Source organism: Vicugna pacos, chromosome 10 (assembly GCF_048564905.1).
Source record: "Vicugna pacos chromosome 10, VicPac4, whole genome shotgun sequence".
NCBI classification, from domain to species: domain Eukaryota; kingdom Metazoa; phylum Chordata; class Mammalia; order Artiodactyla; family Camelidae; genus Vicugna; species Vicugna pacos.
In genome coordinates this window covers 19,555,774-19,571,810 of record NC_132996.1, presented here as the reverse complement: position 1 = coordinate 19,571,810, position 16,037 = coordinate 19,555,774, and the positions used below count along the sequence as shown (strand labels likewise).

General features: G+C 37.0%; 1 protein-coding gene and 1 long non-coding RNA gene across 3 annotated transcripts in view; one reads left to right on the top strand and one right to left on the bottom strand.

Moving 5' to 3' along the window:
* The first annotated feature begins 1,867 nt into the window (after positions 1-1,867).
* On the top strand, positions 1,868-14,584 carry LOC140698668 (uncharacterized). The gene is made up of 4 exons (XR_012076485.1): positions 1,868-2,135; positions 2,746-2,845; positions 13,402-13,488; positions 14,458-14,584. It is a non-coding gene; the product is annotated as an uncharacterized lncRNA (long non-coding RNA).
* The window catches only part of RAB30 (RAB30, member RAS oncogene family), an 89,515-nt gene continuing 79,837 nt past the window's right edge, over positions 6,360-16,037 (bottom strand). For both annotated transcript variants that reach the window (XM_015244671.3, XM_006197477.4), the window contains exon 5: positions 6,360-15,553. In XM_015244671.3, coding sequence (XP_015100157.1) covers positions 15,303-15,553 — 251 coding nt within the window. In that variant the 3' untranslated portion in view covers positions 6,360-15,302. The remainder of the gene's footprint in view (positions 15,554-16,037) is intronic.

Below are 16,037 nucleotides of genomic sequence, written 5' to 3'. Positions count from 1 at the left end.
TAACTAATACATTGCAACCCCCAATGAATAATGGATATACTCATTGAGCATCAATGGCTGCTAACTTTCCAAAAAGAAACAAGGAGCACCTGTCTGTTTACTAGATAAGTTGCTGCTTGATTCATAAATCATTCAACAGAGCCAATTAGATCTTCAAAAAGACCCCAAAAGAGACAAGATATTATATGCGTCCTGGTGAAAGAATATATCACTTCCTTTAATCTTGCCAGAGGGATTGAACCTGTCTAATCATGCCTCTGTATCTAGCTGTCTATTTGCAAAATATACAACGGACAAAAGAACATGGAGACCTGCACCATAAAAATGAAATCAGCAAAATCCAGACTGGGAAACTGTATACCAAACAATGTATGTTCTTCAACAGATGATTTTAATAAAAAGAAAGAGATGGAGGAGGAGCCTGTAAATCATTTAAAAGGCACATGAATTTTAAATGGATAAGACTAAACTCCACTGATTTGAAGTGTGCACTTGTGGGTGTCACTTCCTTGATGACTGTAAAAGTCAAGATAGCAGTTTCTTTGAGGAGGAAAGAGGAGATTCAGGGATTGTTGGCAAAGTTTTATTTCTTGACTAAAACACAAGGGTGTTTACTTTATGATAGTTTATTAAATGATACATTTGTTTTCTTGCATTCATGTTTTAGTTTATATTTTTAATGTTTTTAAAATAATTGTAAAGAATGTAAGTAGGTGCATTGTAATGAGGGAAGCAAAAGGCGCTGACATGTGGAGCATCTCTCTCTCTGGGCCAGTCCTCTTAGATATTTCACATACTTTGTCATTTACAGAGGTCAAGTAACTCAGTCAAGGCCAAGGCCACATTACTAAGTGGCAGAGCCAAAGCTCTGATTTTTCCAGCACACTGCATTGCCCCTCGGAGCTTGGGAGAATGCTGCATGAGCCCTCATCTCTCAGATGAGGCATTTCTCTGTGAAACCCCTGCCTTCTTGTTGACCAATAGCTGCAACCACTTGAATAATTAAAGGTTGAAGGTAAGTTAAATATTCTGCAGTGTTTTTATCTGAACCATCATTTGCCCTTTCAGCCTAAGTTGATTTGTGATGTGATAAAGAAAACTATCTCCATGGGAGAGAAATGAACTCACCTCTAAAAATCTTGCCTTTTCCTTAATAGGGTTCAGTCTGTTTCCTGCAGTTCCCTTTAGATGCCAAGATGAAGTGTATGACCACCTGGACTGTCTCCCTTCTTCATAGCTCCCTTACTGGTTGAAGCATTTTCTGCTGACTAACCAGAGGCACCAGCTCTGCCAAGAGCCAAATGTTTGTCCATCTCCTGCCTGTCTTGAGTAGGAAATGATAACTCATGACACAGCAAAACCCAGGCCTGAGCAGTATTTTTTTCATTTTGTATACAGCAGCTACAAGTGCTCAGGGCCTGGGTTGACACAGCAGCACCTGTACTCAGATCCAGGCGCTTTATACACTGGTGAGCAGGTATAAACGGGGTGAGTGCCCTTATTAAAGAGGTCCCAGAGAGCTCCCTCGCCCCTTCTGCCACGTGAGGACACAGTGAAAAGACGGCCATCTGTGAACCAGGAAGCATGCCCTCACCAGACTCCAAATCTGCAGGCACTTTGCTCTTAGACTTCTCAGTCTCCAGAACTGTGAGAATTTTTTTTTATTAAATAATTTTTTTAATTTATTAATTTCTGGTGTTTATTAGCCATCCAGTCTATGGCATTTTGTTATTTATTTTTCTGTTGAGGTATAGCTGATTTACAATGTTTGTGAGTCTCTTTCAATTTTGTAAATAAGTTCATCTGTGCCATTTTTTTTAGATTCCACATATAAGTGATAGCATATGATATTTGTCTTTCTCTGACTTACTTCACTTAGTATGATAATCTCTAGGTCCATCCATTTTGCTGCAAATGCCATTATTTTATTCTTTTTTATGGCTGAGTAGAATTCCATTGTAGGTATACACATGTCTTCTTCATCCATTCATCTGTTGATGGACATTTAGGTTGCTTCCATGTCTTGACTATTGTAAACAGTGCTGCTGTGAACATTGGGGTGCATGTATCTTTTTGAATTAGAGTTTTTGTCTTTTCCAGATATATGCCCAGGAGTGGAATTGCTGGATCATATGGTAACTCTATTTTCAGTTCTTTAAGTAAAACTCCCAGAATACCACTGTTTGTTTTCTTCCTGTTTTACTGGTCATGTGTTCCATCCCTTGCTGACTAAATGTTGGAGTGCCCCAAGGTTCAGTCCTCAGGCCTTTTTCCACTTATACTCACTTCTTTGGTGATGGCAAACAGTTTTATGTCTTTTAGTACCATCGTTGCGCTGTCAATTCCCACATTTCTAACTCCAGACTGATCTCTTCCCAAATTTCAGACACGTATATACAACCGCCAAATCAACATCTCTATCTAGATGTCAAATAGACATCTCAAACTCAACAAGTCCTGAACCGAACTACTGTTTCACCCTACCCACCAAAACTGCTCCTCCTACAGTGTTTTCCATACAAACACCACACAACACCAGTTGCTTAAGTCAAAAACTTCAGAGTCGTCCTTGACTCCTCTTTCTCTACATCTAAACCATGAGCAAGACCTGAGGGTGTATTTTTAAAATATATACAGAACATGTGTTTGAAAAAATTAAAAATTATTTAAACTTTTTTAGATATGATTATAATATTATGGTTTTTAAAACTGACCTTTTAATGATACATACTGAAATATTTCTAGATGAAATGATAATGATGTGTGGGCCTTGCTGCAAAATAATACAGAATGGAGAAAATGGAAACATAGAAGAAACAAGACTGATCATGAGTTGTTGTTGAAGGTGAGTGATGTGTACCTGGAGGTCTGTTATACTAGTCTACTTTTATCTATGATGGACATTTTCTATAACAAAAAGTTAAATAGTTCTCTTATCACACAAACATTTGTTTCTGTGTGTAGTGATGGATGTTAACTAGTGTTATTGTGGTGATCATTTTGCAATATATATACATATCTGATCATTATTTTGTACACCTGAAGCTAATACAATGTTATATGTCAATTATATCTCAGTTTTTAAAGAAAAATTAAGTAAAATGTAGCCAGAATACAAGCACTTCCCACAATCTCCTCACCTACTCCCATGTCCAAGTCACCTGGGTTATAGCAGTGATCTCCCTGAATGGTCACCCTGGTTCTACCTTTAACTATTTTATAATCTACTCTCCACACAGCAGCAGAATGATTCTATCTAAATATAAATCAAATTAATTCTCTACTCAAAACCTTCCAAGGGCTGCCAACTCACTCTAGGTAAAAACCAGAGTCCTTGCAGTGGACTCCAAGGTGCTGTGATGTATACCACCACTCCCCTCAAACATCATAGACCCTTTGCCCCTCACTTTTTCATTTTGTTTTAGCCATCCTGGGATCCCTTGGCCTTAAGGCTTTTGTACATTCTATTCGCTCTGCCTAGAACACTTTTCACCAAGATATGTACACCGTTCAATCTGTCATTTCTTTCAGGTCTACTATTAAATGATATATTACCAATGTGGCCTTCCCTTAACCACCTTATATAAAGTATAAGGTGGCTATATAAAAAAATAGATATATGTATATATAATAACGACACTCTACCGTCACTGCTTCTCTCTCTTGCCCTGACTTATTTACTTTATACTAATTATCACTGCCTGACATTATTAGTATTTCTTTATTTTCTACCCCTCCCATGCTAAGTCAATTCTATGAAAGGAAGTTGTTTGCTCCTAATTTTATAATGAGGAAACTAAGGTTAAAAGAGGGTGAGTAACTTGCCCAAAGTAATAGATACTTTGGCCTAAAGCCTTTGTACTCTTCAATCCTTTTGCCTAGAACACCTTCCATGTTCAAAGTAGGTCTTAATCTTTGTCTCCCATCAAAACCTCTGTACTTTGTACTCCAGCTGCTGAAAGTACTTCACAAGGTTACAGTCAGGATTAAATGTGAATATAAGCATCAATAAACTTTATAGAATTTTAGGCCACATAGAGTTGTTAGTTCTTGTGGTTTCATCTCTAAGATCAAAGTCAGAAAGACTACCCTGTTTCTTCAAGTTTATTTTTATCTACATGAGAAAAATACAACTATTCTCTGGGAAGCCTAAATAAACTCCAGGTATTAAAATTTAGACAGGCTGTCTTATGTTACTAACATGTGGTTTCCTGTAAGTAAAGGAAATAAGATATTTTGGTTCTTGAAATAGTCAGAGGTGAGCACCTGGGCAAAAGCACAGCCACATGATTTTGGTTTAAAAACAGCTCCAGGTTTCACCTCTCAGCTGCAGATGAGTTTTGGGGTATATAGATAGCATATAGCAGGTAAAGTCTGCCAGTTAGCAGTTGTGAAGTAATTCAGTAAATTAATGATAGAGAGCCTCAAGTGTTTTCAAAACTTTGATCTCCAATTTGCCAAAGAATTGTGTATCTGAAGCATTACGTTGCCCAAATGAGAAGCACAATGATCTAAACACTTAGATATTTGGGGAATAAACCACATTTGTAATTTTCTTCCAGTGATCTGTCATGATTTGTACATGAATAAACATTTAAAAATTCTATTCATGTTTGCAATTTATCCCATTTAACTATTGGAAAAAAACCAATGTGCAAGTTGAAATAGTTTGTTGAAATTCCCTTAGTGGCAAAAACCAAAAAACAGGATGAGAACACTTACCAAAGTTTCTCCTCAACTAGTGATATTTGTCTCGCAGTATTTGTTGCTCACGACTTAACTAGGTCGTATTAGAATCACAAAATTGCCAATATGTGACTGATTTTGACCTATAAAACATAATTACACATGGTTCAAATTAATAATAATAAAACACTTAAAACCACAGCATGTATAAATTCAGAAGGTTTTGCAAATATATTATTTTAAAGAAGGTGCTAAAGGAGCAAAATTAATTAATTCTCTCACCAACTGCAGAGAAGCTGTCATTAGATAAAAACAAACTTATAGTAAGTGATTTTGCAAAACTGAATATTTTATGAATGCTAAATGATAATGTCAAATAAGGTTACAGACTACCTATGCTTAGTTAACTCAAGAACACCATGCCAGGAAACCCAAAAGTCATAGTATAATCCCTTTGTTATCCTGTTAACTCTGCCATGCTCCATGACCCACTGTACTCACTCCTAATCCAGGACATTTATCTCTCAAATGCATGTTCCAAGGCAGAGAGTGAGAGGCAAGCATTGGGGTGGGGATGAATTTCAAAAAAGGTGCAAATCCGTGACTCCTGCAGTAAAGGTGGGAGACATCTAAAAGCAGGTTCCTGCACCTGCCCTATGTGCTCAATAAATGGTGAATAAATGAATGATTGAATGAATCAGTGCCTTAGTAATGAGTAAGTAGTCTCATTCCAAATTATGAAAGATAATAACTTAAATGACATCGCTAAATAAATAAAACCATGTAATGTGTTTTAGCTGGAAGGAACCTTAAACATATCTAATCTCATATCTGTATTTTGCAGTTGGGAAAATTAAGGCTTGAAATTAAATGATTGACCCAAAGTCACACAGCTTCTCAGTGTCAGAGCTGGGACTAGGATTTGACTCCTGCTTCTCAGTGTAATACTCCTTCCAATACATGATATGATAAAGCATCTTCCTCACCATTAGAAAACTAACATATAATTTTCACATCCTGAATATAGCAGAGGAGTCTTATTTAGTATTACAGTTGAAGGAGGATTTAAAGATTACTCATTCTATGCGACTGATAGAGGCTTAATTTCCAGAATATATAGACAGCTCATACAACTTGATAACAACAACAAAAAAAAACCCAATCCAAAAATGGGCAGAAGACCTAAACAAGCAGTTCTCCAATGAAGACATACAAATGGCCAATAGACACATGAAAAAATGATCAATATCACTAATTATCAGATAAATGCAAATCAAAAACTATGAGATATTACCTCACACCAGTCAGAATGGCCATTATTCAAAAAAATTTGAAAACAAATATATATATGTATCTGCATGACTAGGTCATTGTGCTGTACACCAGAAACTGACACATTGCAACGGATGGTTCTTAAATACATTAATTAATTAAAAATTAAAATTAAAAAATAGGGATTACTTATTCTAGCTCCTTATTTTACAAAGGAGAAATCCATAGTGCAAAATGTTAAATGATTTGTCTAAGATTAGCCAGTTAGAGAATCAATATTCAAGCTCAAGTCTCCAGATCCCCAAATCCAGAACACATTCTACAGCATGCTGAAGGACATTAGTGCACTTACAGCGTATTTGTTTTTTATATACTTCGATGGCATATGATTGTCCAAAATGTGGGCAACAGGAAATGTTTATTTATATACAAGTACATGGGAAAGCAATTTCCATTCATCTTTTTTAAAAAATTCTGTTACAAATAAAAAGTTATTAATACATTCATCCTTTGCACACAAAATACATTCTTTTTACTTTTACTCTCAGTATGAATTATTTCTTAATAATAAAAACTGAAGCAACAGTGGACAGTCAGGTGGTTTGGCAATTTGACAATCTTTTTTCAAGAAGGAAAGTCCAAACTTTAAAAGACAGTCGATATACAGAAAGGAAATTGTATGTTAAAAGTGCTCCTTCACTGAATCCTAGAAGATTGAATGAGTGCTGCGCTCCAGCATGATTTGTAGCTGTCCTTTAAAACATTGCAGAAGACTTAGAAATTCTCTATGTGATGACAATTCAATTTCTGTAAGACTGAAGCAGTCTTCATGAAATTGATTATCATAGCTGAATGATAGCCTCATAGAAAAATTCTTATAGACATATGGGAGAGTTGGCAATTATTCGAGGATCTCCTAATTGACCAATTGATCTAAGATTATAAGTTGCATTCTCTAAGTAGGATTTTAAGAGGTTCTGCTTAAATGAACACAAGTGACTTGAAATGCTAGACTAATTGCTTTATAAGAGAAAAGTGAAAACATATGCCCACAGAGAAAACTTGTACACAAATATTTATAGCAGCATTATATATAATAGCCAAAAGGTAAAAACAACCCACATGTCCATCAACTGATGAATGGACAAATAAAATGTGGTGTACACATACACACACACACACACACACACACACACACACTGGAATATTATTTAACCATAAAAAGAATGTATTGATTCATGCTACAACATGAAACATGCTATGACATGAAACTTGAAAACATTATGCTAAGTGAAAGAAGCCAAACAAAAAAGAGGACATACTGTATAATTCTATTTATATGAAATGTCCAGGATAGGTAAATCTATATAGACAGAAAATAGATCAGTGGTTGCCATATGCCAGAAGGGAAGCAGGGGGAGTGATTACTAACAGGTACAGAACTTCTCTGAGGATGAAGAAAATATTCTGGAGTTAGATAATGGTGATGGTTGCACAACTTTGTGAAAATACTAAAAAAAAAACACAAAAAACCCCACTGAATTGCATACTTTAAATGGGTGATCTCTATGATGTATGACTTATATCTTAATTTTAAAAAGAGAAATGCAACCTCATGTCAAAATATTTTGCTCAGATTCCTGTCCCCACTCCCCCCTTTTTAACATTGATTAAAGTTTTCATCCAGTCACCTTTCTACAGAATGTTTTCAGCTAATTGCACTCAGGCCATCATCAGCTTATATTTCTAACAGGCATTTTATTTTAAAAAAACACATGAACACATAAGACACGATACAGTATACTGTTAATATCTGCATATTAACATTTAAAATCAAGTATTTTGCTTGTGTTGAAGCTAATGGTTAGATTTTATACACTGGCATATTCAGATATTACTGAGAGCCTATGCTTGAAATCAACAACCAAATAGAGTTGAGTTCATAAGATTCAGTGATAAACATGTTTGTTAAAACTATGTGTATATTAAAGACCCATGTTTCAATGGGAAGAGATAGGAAAAGGGAAATGGCAGGGATTCTCTAAGTCTTCATGGAACAGCTTCTCTAAATAGTTAACTAGCTGCTGAGAAGACCTCCAGAATTATATATGTTGTATTTTATTTCATCCCTATACTAAAAGTCATGCATTAAAATGTATGCAACAATATATATGGGGCACACTTTTTCCCTTTAGATTATCAAAAATCTCTCTTAACCCTTTATTATCTGAATTTTTTAGCAGAGTTGGTTTTTTTTTTTTTTGCTGAAAACAGCAATTTTACTCACACACTTACATTTATGTAAGTGTATTTACATAATACATGTATGTAGTGCCCTCACATATCATCAAAAAAGCCCCAACCACCTCGTATGTCTAGAGGACACTTCAGTGAGCAGAAATTAGAAGCCAGCATTCCAGTCGTTTGAAATTTTCTACAACAGGAACATGAAAGCCCCAACACGCCTTAAACGGATTCACAAAAAAAAATTTTAAATAAATCAGTTGACATTCATTGTTAAGTAGCCTACAAGAAAGTCCCATTAACATTCTGCAATTGTATAGGACAAGAGAGTATTTATTCCTAATGATTACATTCCAGAAAGCAGTATGTTTAGCAGCTGTTTTTCAGAGGGCTTATCAAGTTTTGCTATTGTTATTTAATCCAGGCATAACTGTGTAACCTTAAACAAAAGCTGTGCACCATTCAACCAACTAGTGACAAATTATCCTAGCAGACCAGATTCTTATCATTTGTTATTCTGTGCATGAAGTTTTGCTTTAGTGGGCATTTGGTATTCCAATTTTTATTTCAGAACTTAGTGCACACGTAGAAAGGGAAAGAAACCCTGCTAAATTTAGGTGGTAGTAATTATGTCCATTAAGTAATGTCATATATGAAATTAAATTCTAAAAGTAGATGACAAAACTGAGATTCATGACTCCATTTTACTAAAAGGAGAAAACAAGAGCCACACAACCAGAATAATTCTTTAGAAGCACACACTTGGTTATCAATTATATGTTAACTAGAGAAGAAAATACATGCATAATTGAAGAGTTAATCAACAGGAAGATGGTGATCTAAATCTGGTATCAGTAAGAAGCTGAGTTTATAAACACCTATGACATTCCCCAAGGGAATAATAATCACCTTAATGAGCTTTTCTAACTGTCAATAAAAAAAAAAAAAGAGGCAAAAGGGCAGTAATAAATGGCAAACATGGCTCCTTAAAAAGAAGACAAGATCAACAAAGTTTTCTTCCCATGAAGAATGGGATCAAGAAGAAAGAGGTTCAAATTGCACTGTGAGGTATTTCAGTAATAAAGTTAAGTTTCCTGATAATGAATTTCCAACCCTGGAATTGCCCATTGGGAGAGACAGAAGGAATACCTTTCTTGAAGTAGGTAAAGAGTGGAGCCTCTTGGGTAACAGTTATGCCCTAAGGCAGAAGGATGGATCAAGTAAGTGACTTTCTTTCAAGGTCCTCTCAGAAATGAATCTCTTTTCTTTCAGTCAGGAGGGTTCCTTGTTTTGTTCGAAGGGTCTATACTTGCATCACACCATCCAAAGTCTGCTCTTAATCAAGGAGAAAAAAACTAATATTTGAGTGCTTAATGTTTACTAAGCACTATACTTTCCATTTATCTTATTTAATTTCCACAATAATCCTAACAGGTATTATTACGAGTCTATCTCATAGATGAGGAAACTGATGCTCAAGAGATTGTGCTTTGCATAATGTTACAACTAATTCATGGGAATACTGGGACTCCTCACACCCAGCCTAGTGTTCCCCCTTCTGTACACCTCCCTGTATCACCAATTGAAGTCAAAGTCACAACCCACCAAGGATTCCATCAGGAACTAGAGCACAACAGCTCTAAAAGTTCTGCTTTAACTTAGTGGGAAAGTAAAATTTTTACTCATACACCTCAGGAAGTCAATGAAAGAAGAGGCTAGCTTTTGTGCTATGACTTCTTATCCAAAAGGGTCAAAGAAAGTCTTACCCAAACTCAAGGGTTTCTCACCATACTGATGCGAGACTAATGACTTTTTAAAATAAAGACCAATGAAGAGACATCTACCATCCTTGCAAGGATGCAAGTTATTTTGCAGGTGGAATCATGTGGGTCATGGACTTTATTACCAAATGTTGCTTATTGTTATCTCTGATTTTGAAATCAAAGATATATATTTTGTTACTTTCTACATGAAGCAAGTTGTCCTCCATTTTTTAAAAATCATTTCCAGATCATTTTTCCTTTCTTTTTTTTTTTTTTTAAGAGAATCAGATCAACTGACCAAATGTCATTTGAGATTTTTCCAGAATAGATCTTGGGGACTGTTTTATGTCAGTGACCACGAGCCCATCTGTGATGGGAGCTGCAAAACTCCATGTTGGTATATTTATGGGACCTTTCACTGAAGATTCTGCTCTGCTAAAAAGGCCTATCCTGAAATTCTGAAGAGATACCAGTTATTCACTAAAACTGAGCATAGCCAATTTTTGGCAAGTGACAAACACAAAGTTTCCATGATTTCATGTAACTTCTACTAAAACAATACCTCTTAAAAATTTTAACTCAAGACCCAGTTTGTGATTTCAACAGGACATCAGTGAATCCCACAAAGCAATCCCAGAATAGGGCATAATGGCAAGCCAGTCTCTTGACATAACAGCATGTTACCAACCTCCTTCCTGGAGGATGGGATGCACTTCGGACAGAAGATCAAAGCCTTAAAAAAAAAATCATTAGCTGTGCGTCAACAGATATTTAATTGAAGATGTTACCTTTGCTGGGATCTTCTCCACATCATCTTTGCTGAGTTCTTATGTAACCTCTGCTTGACAGACCGTTACCTGAGGCAGCCCCTTCAATGGTGAACCAACTTTTTGAGAAAGTTCTCCCTGACATGCAGTTCAAATCTGTGGCCTTGTGGCCTCTCTTCAGTGGGCCTCATTCCACCCCTTTGAGCCACAGAGTCTTGCTCTAATGTACTGACTGTAATTCTCTCCCTCTCCCAAGCTACATTTCCCTAAATCCTTCAAACATTCTTCAAATGTCTTAAATTTTAAAAATCCTTCACCATCTTTGTTATGCCTCAAGTTGTTTTTAAACTATGGCTCCCAAAAATGACTGCGATGTTCCAACAACATGGGTTTAGGAAAGGAGATGAAGTGGCATCTTCCTGGCCTTAACATTACTGTATTAATGAGCTGCTGGAAGGGACGATCATTTCTTAATTCAGTATGCTCTCTCCCCAGTGTGAAGAATTCCCTCCAAATACAAATAGGCTCATGTCACAGATAGGAAATCCAAAACAAAGAAAGGAAACAAAACACATCCCTCTCTTATCCCCAAATTAATGTTCAACCACACAGCTTATGTGGAGTACATTTTGTTAGAAGGATGAGATACACATGTTTTTTCACTGCTTTTGCTTTTCTAGTTAAGTCTCAAGAGTATTTCAGTTGCACTAAACCATATCTGTCAGAGACATGGTTGAGGAAAGTAAGTAACTAGTTGCCGTTAAAAAAAAAAATTCTAGAAAAAAGAAAAGGTAAACCCCAGGAGAGCTCTCCCAGAGGCTAACAGGGCAGCGGTCCCTAAAGTATTTATGATCATGCAATACACAGAGTTCTGTAGGATTACAAAATAGAAAATGTCTATCTTTAAAGCCATTAGTTTGATAGATGGAAAAAAATTAAAGTTTTTTTCTGATTATGATTTCATTCATGTAGCTTGATTTATTAAAAAAAAGATATTTTTTCCCTTTAGTCAGAGGACCAATGCAAAATCACTTGCAACTGGTGTCTATGCAGAAAGATTCATTAACTGAAACTTGATGCTGGATCTGGAAGAATTATGGTATAACTCAAAGGGTATATGAAGCAAATCATTATCTAATATTGGAAGTCACTGATGTCCCCCAAAGGCAAACATTCATGAACAGAAGAAAGATGAATCCAGTCCTTGGTTAAATTCTGCCTCCTTTCTCCAACAAGTCTAAATTACTTAAAATAAATTACCAAATATCTATTTTGGCCAGTGGTTTTCAACTTTCTTACCAAACTCTAACTCAGAAATTGACACATCATCAAATCAATCCATCTGACTTTCGTTTTTAGTTATTTTCTTCCCTCTTTACTCAGGAAGAGGTGCTAACGTGAAATGACTAAAAACAGAGGCGGAAAAGGGCCAAGAAAACCTAATAGCCTATTCTAAATAATCCACAGAAAGATAAATTGGCCCCATATAATCAAAATTAAATGTTAATATAATTGAATAGCTCTAACAAAAGCACATAAAGAAATAAAAGCCTTGCATTGGTAAAGGAGAAAGCACAAAATCCTGTGAGGGTACAGTCTACACAAAGCCCTAACATCCTTAATATGAGCAAGCTATATGATTTCACAGATTCTCCAAATCCAACTCTGACGTGAATATGTGCTTTAATTGGAAATTGAGAAAATTTTGCCATATATTTAGTGATTGTATTTAAAAAAAAATCACACCAAAATGGAAGCAGACATGGACTCTGGTAGTCTTATGAGTCAGATCAAGCCAAAATGAACATTGAAAAGGCAACCTCATTTTCACCCACCATTAAATGAGAAGGCTCATCCTAGCAAATATTGCCATGACAGTAACAACTAGTAGGCAAACCAGTAGGTTTAGGTCCTAGCCTGGGTTAAGATGACCACATTGAACTAATGTCCTTTCTCAAGTTCTATTTGAGAAAGTTCTGTTTATCCGGAAAAGCTCCTCTTGGCACTAAGTCGTTTATTCAACTAATGTTTATTGAGCACCTACAATATTATCAGGGTTTGTTCTCAAACTTGAGATACATCACTGAACAAGTGTCCATAAGGCCTAATCTGGAATTCACACAACTACAAGGAAGAAAAGAAACAAAGCCCTGCATTCTCTCGTGTCCCTGCTGATGTGCTGTAGATGGGTGACTGCAAGTTACAGAAAGGCTGGGAGGAGTAACCGGGAGGAAAGGAGCCAAGGACACAGCTTCCTAATCCCCTTCTGAGTTTGGCCAAGGGTAGGCAGAAGAGGCTGAGCCCTGGGAAATAAGAACTTCAGAATGCAAAAGTTACCCTAGAACTTATTACTTTACAACGAAATTTCCAATCTAACAAAGTCTCATTCTCCACGTTCACAAAGCAACTTTATTGTCTTGCTGCTGCAAGACAAAATTGGGCTGTGATGTGCTAGGGACATAGGGTTTTTGCCCTAGATGAAAGATAATAAACCTACACTTAGGGACATTTCCTCACCATTTAAAAAGAGTTCTTCTGCCCACCTTGATCAGCTTTTTTTCTGAATACATTTAGTTGCTGGCTTGGTGAGGAAAATGAGGTGGGAAAGGCATCTATGATAAATTATTTTGGTTGGTGTTTATTATTAAAATAATTTTTCTTTCCTGTAGAGATGGATTCTAAATTAAAAGCAATTCAAACTTCTGCGATCATTTTCTCTTACCCAAAGGATCAGGACAAGCACAGTGAGGCCAACTGTAAGTATCAGTCCCTTAAACAGTCTAGAGTTTCCGGGTGAAAGAGATGGGTCACTTTGAAAAATGCTAGAGGAACACTAGAAACGCTTCACCAATATCACATCTCTGCATGACTCATTGCTTTAATATTCAGTAGCTTTCACACATCAATAGATCAGGACCGAGATTGCCACCACCTACAGCAACAGTGGAATTACCTATCCTGTCCTTATCCCATTCCCCATCCCTTGGTTACACTAAGCAGCAAGCTACAGAAACATCTGACAGCATCAACAGCAAACAGGTTTAACTATTTTCCCAATTTGCATTTATATCAGTGAACAAATTGGAAGGTCTCAAAGTATGGCACTGAAGAAACAGTAACACATATTCAGCAGCATGGCTTCTTTTTTGAGTTCTGTCTTTAAATTGGCTAGGTAAAGGCATATACACCTCCATTTGAATTGGAGATTTGCAGTAACACATGCATAAAAGCAAGGGAGGGATGGAGCGGGATATGGAGGAAAGGAGGTAAAAGGGGGAGACCAGGAAAGAAAAGAGAGGAAAAGAAAAAGAAACAGGAAAGGATATATGGTCATGAGTCTGAGAGTAACAGTACTACAAAGAGGTGACAGATGACTACTCAGTCTGCTTCCACAAGCAGACTTTTTCTAAGGTTATCACTGCAGATACAAAAATGGTCCGTGAGACTTCATCTGTTGCTCTTCTCACGTACCATACTAAAAACATCTACAAAATCCTAAGCCTTGGTCTGTCCAAGACGGAGAGTACCAGGAAGTAAAAGGTGTGACCTGCTCTCGAGGACTGTGCTCTGCCTGGAACTCTGCCCTGCAGCCCATTAATCCACAGTATTTTGGTCAGATCTGGTCTGTTTTCTCATAGTACTTGTAATGTCTTCAAGCTAATCTTTTACAGTAGAGTATTGACTTTTTTTTTTTTCATTTTTCAAACTTTGTCATTTACTTAAAGGGCAGGAAAGATGGGAGAATGAAAGAAGAAAATGGTAGAGATTCAGAAGGGAACATGAAAGGAAAAGTATTCTCTTTTCCAACAAATCTACCCTAGAAAAGGTAGTAATGAGACTTCGAGAAAGAGCACTGATTCATGGACTTCCCTCCTTTTTTTCCTTTTATTTCTATGTAATGTATTTAAGGACATCATTGTAGTAAAATGTTTGGTCTGTGAAAGAGCGGAATCATTAGCACCAAAAGGAGTCATGGAGCTTGTATGTATTATTAAAACAAGGATTGTTACTGTCGTCACGGGTAGTTTCATTTCATTTTTACATCCCAAAGTTCTTGAAAGTGCCGGTGGAAAAGAGAAATAACACTTTTCAGAATCTCCGTGGCGCCATCAACACGCACCGCAGAGACAGGACTTGGCCTTCCCAGTTTTGGTTTATCTGGTAGACAAGAAACCCGGGGGCCCCCAGAAGCCCTAAAGAGCAGCCCCCACATGCACCCACTGCCGTGCAGGAGGGTCCCTACGGTACACTTCCCCCTGGACTGTGTTCAGGAATGCGTTTTACTTGCTTTTTTAAAAAAACAAAAGCAACATGCTCTGCAGATCATGGAGTGCCTAGTGCAATTTTCTCCTTGATCCGACTCCAGACCGCAAAAGGGTGAAACCATTATATGTTCTGCTAATGCTGGCCTGTGGACGGGGCCCTGGGCCTGCCATGCTTTGTAAGCTCAGGAGCCCACAGGAGTCAGAAGGTCCCAGAGCGGGAGCCACAGTCATCGCCAGATCTCCCTAGCAATTTGTGGCCCATTGGGGCAGCTGCTGATTCCTCTTGCTTCACCTTGCCCCAGCCTTTAGTTGAAATTACAACAAGTCAAATAGCTGATGCTTTTGCCTTCTCCAGGTAAGGGTGACGATACATTGTTCACCAGCGTGTTCTGCCTGGCTTCACTGATGAGGCGGCACGCTAAGTCAAGGAAGAGTTTCTCCACGTTATCTGATTCCTTGGCTGAGGTCTCCAGGTAATACATGTCCTGAGCTTCTGAGAATTCTTCAGCTCTCTGCTGGGAGACCTCTCTCCTTTCAGCCAAATCAATCTTGTTGCCTAAAACAGTGGTAAAATCAAAGAAGGAATCGTCATTTGACTTTTTCGCAAATTCGGAAACCTCAAAATTTTGACTCCGAATCTGAAGTCAAACCAGACAGATGGGCAAGTAACACAAAACCAATGTGACTGTGATTACTGGATTGTTCATTTTAAAATGTCAGTGCCATGTGTAATGCCACAGAACTGGAAACAACCGAAAAGTCCATCAGTTGGGCACTGCCAGAATGAATTATGTTACATCCATAGGTATTTGGAGTTACCTGCCACTGTAAAAAGCAGTGAGGAATATGTCTACACGCTGCCACGGAATGAAACATTAGGATATATTGTTAAACAAATGACACAAAGTAGAAAAAAGGGTACATAATAGATACTTTCTTAGATAGATGTAGAATGAAAAAATACGTACAGTTCATTTGCTATTTTTAACATGATAATAAAACAGAATTTTCATTTTAAAGATAATGGTTACCAATGAAAG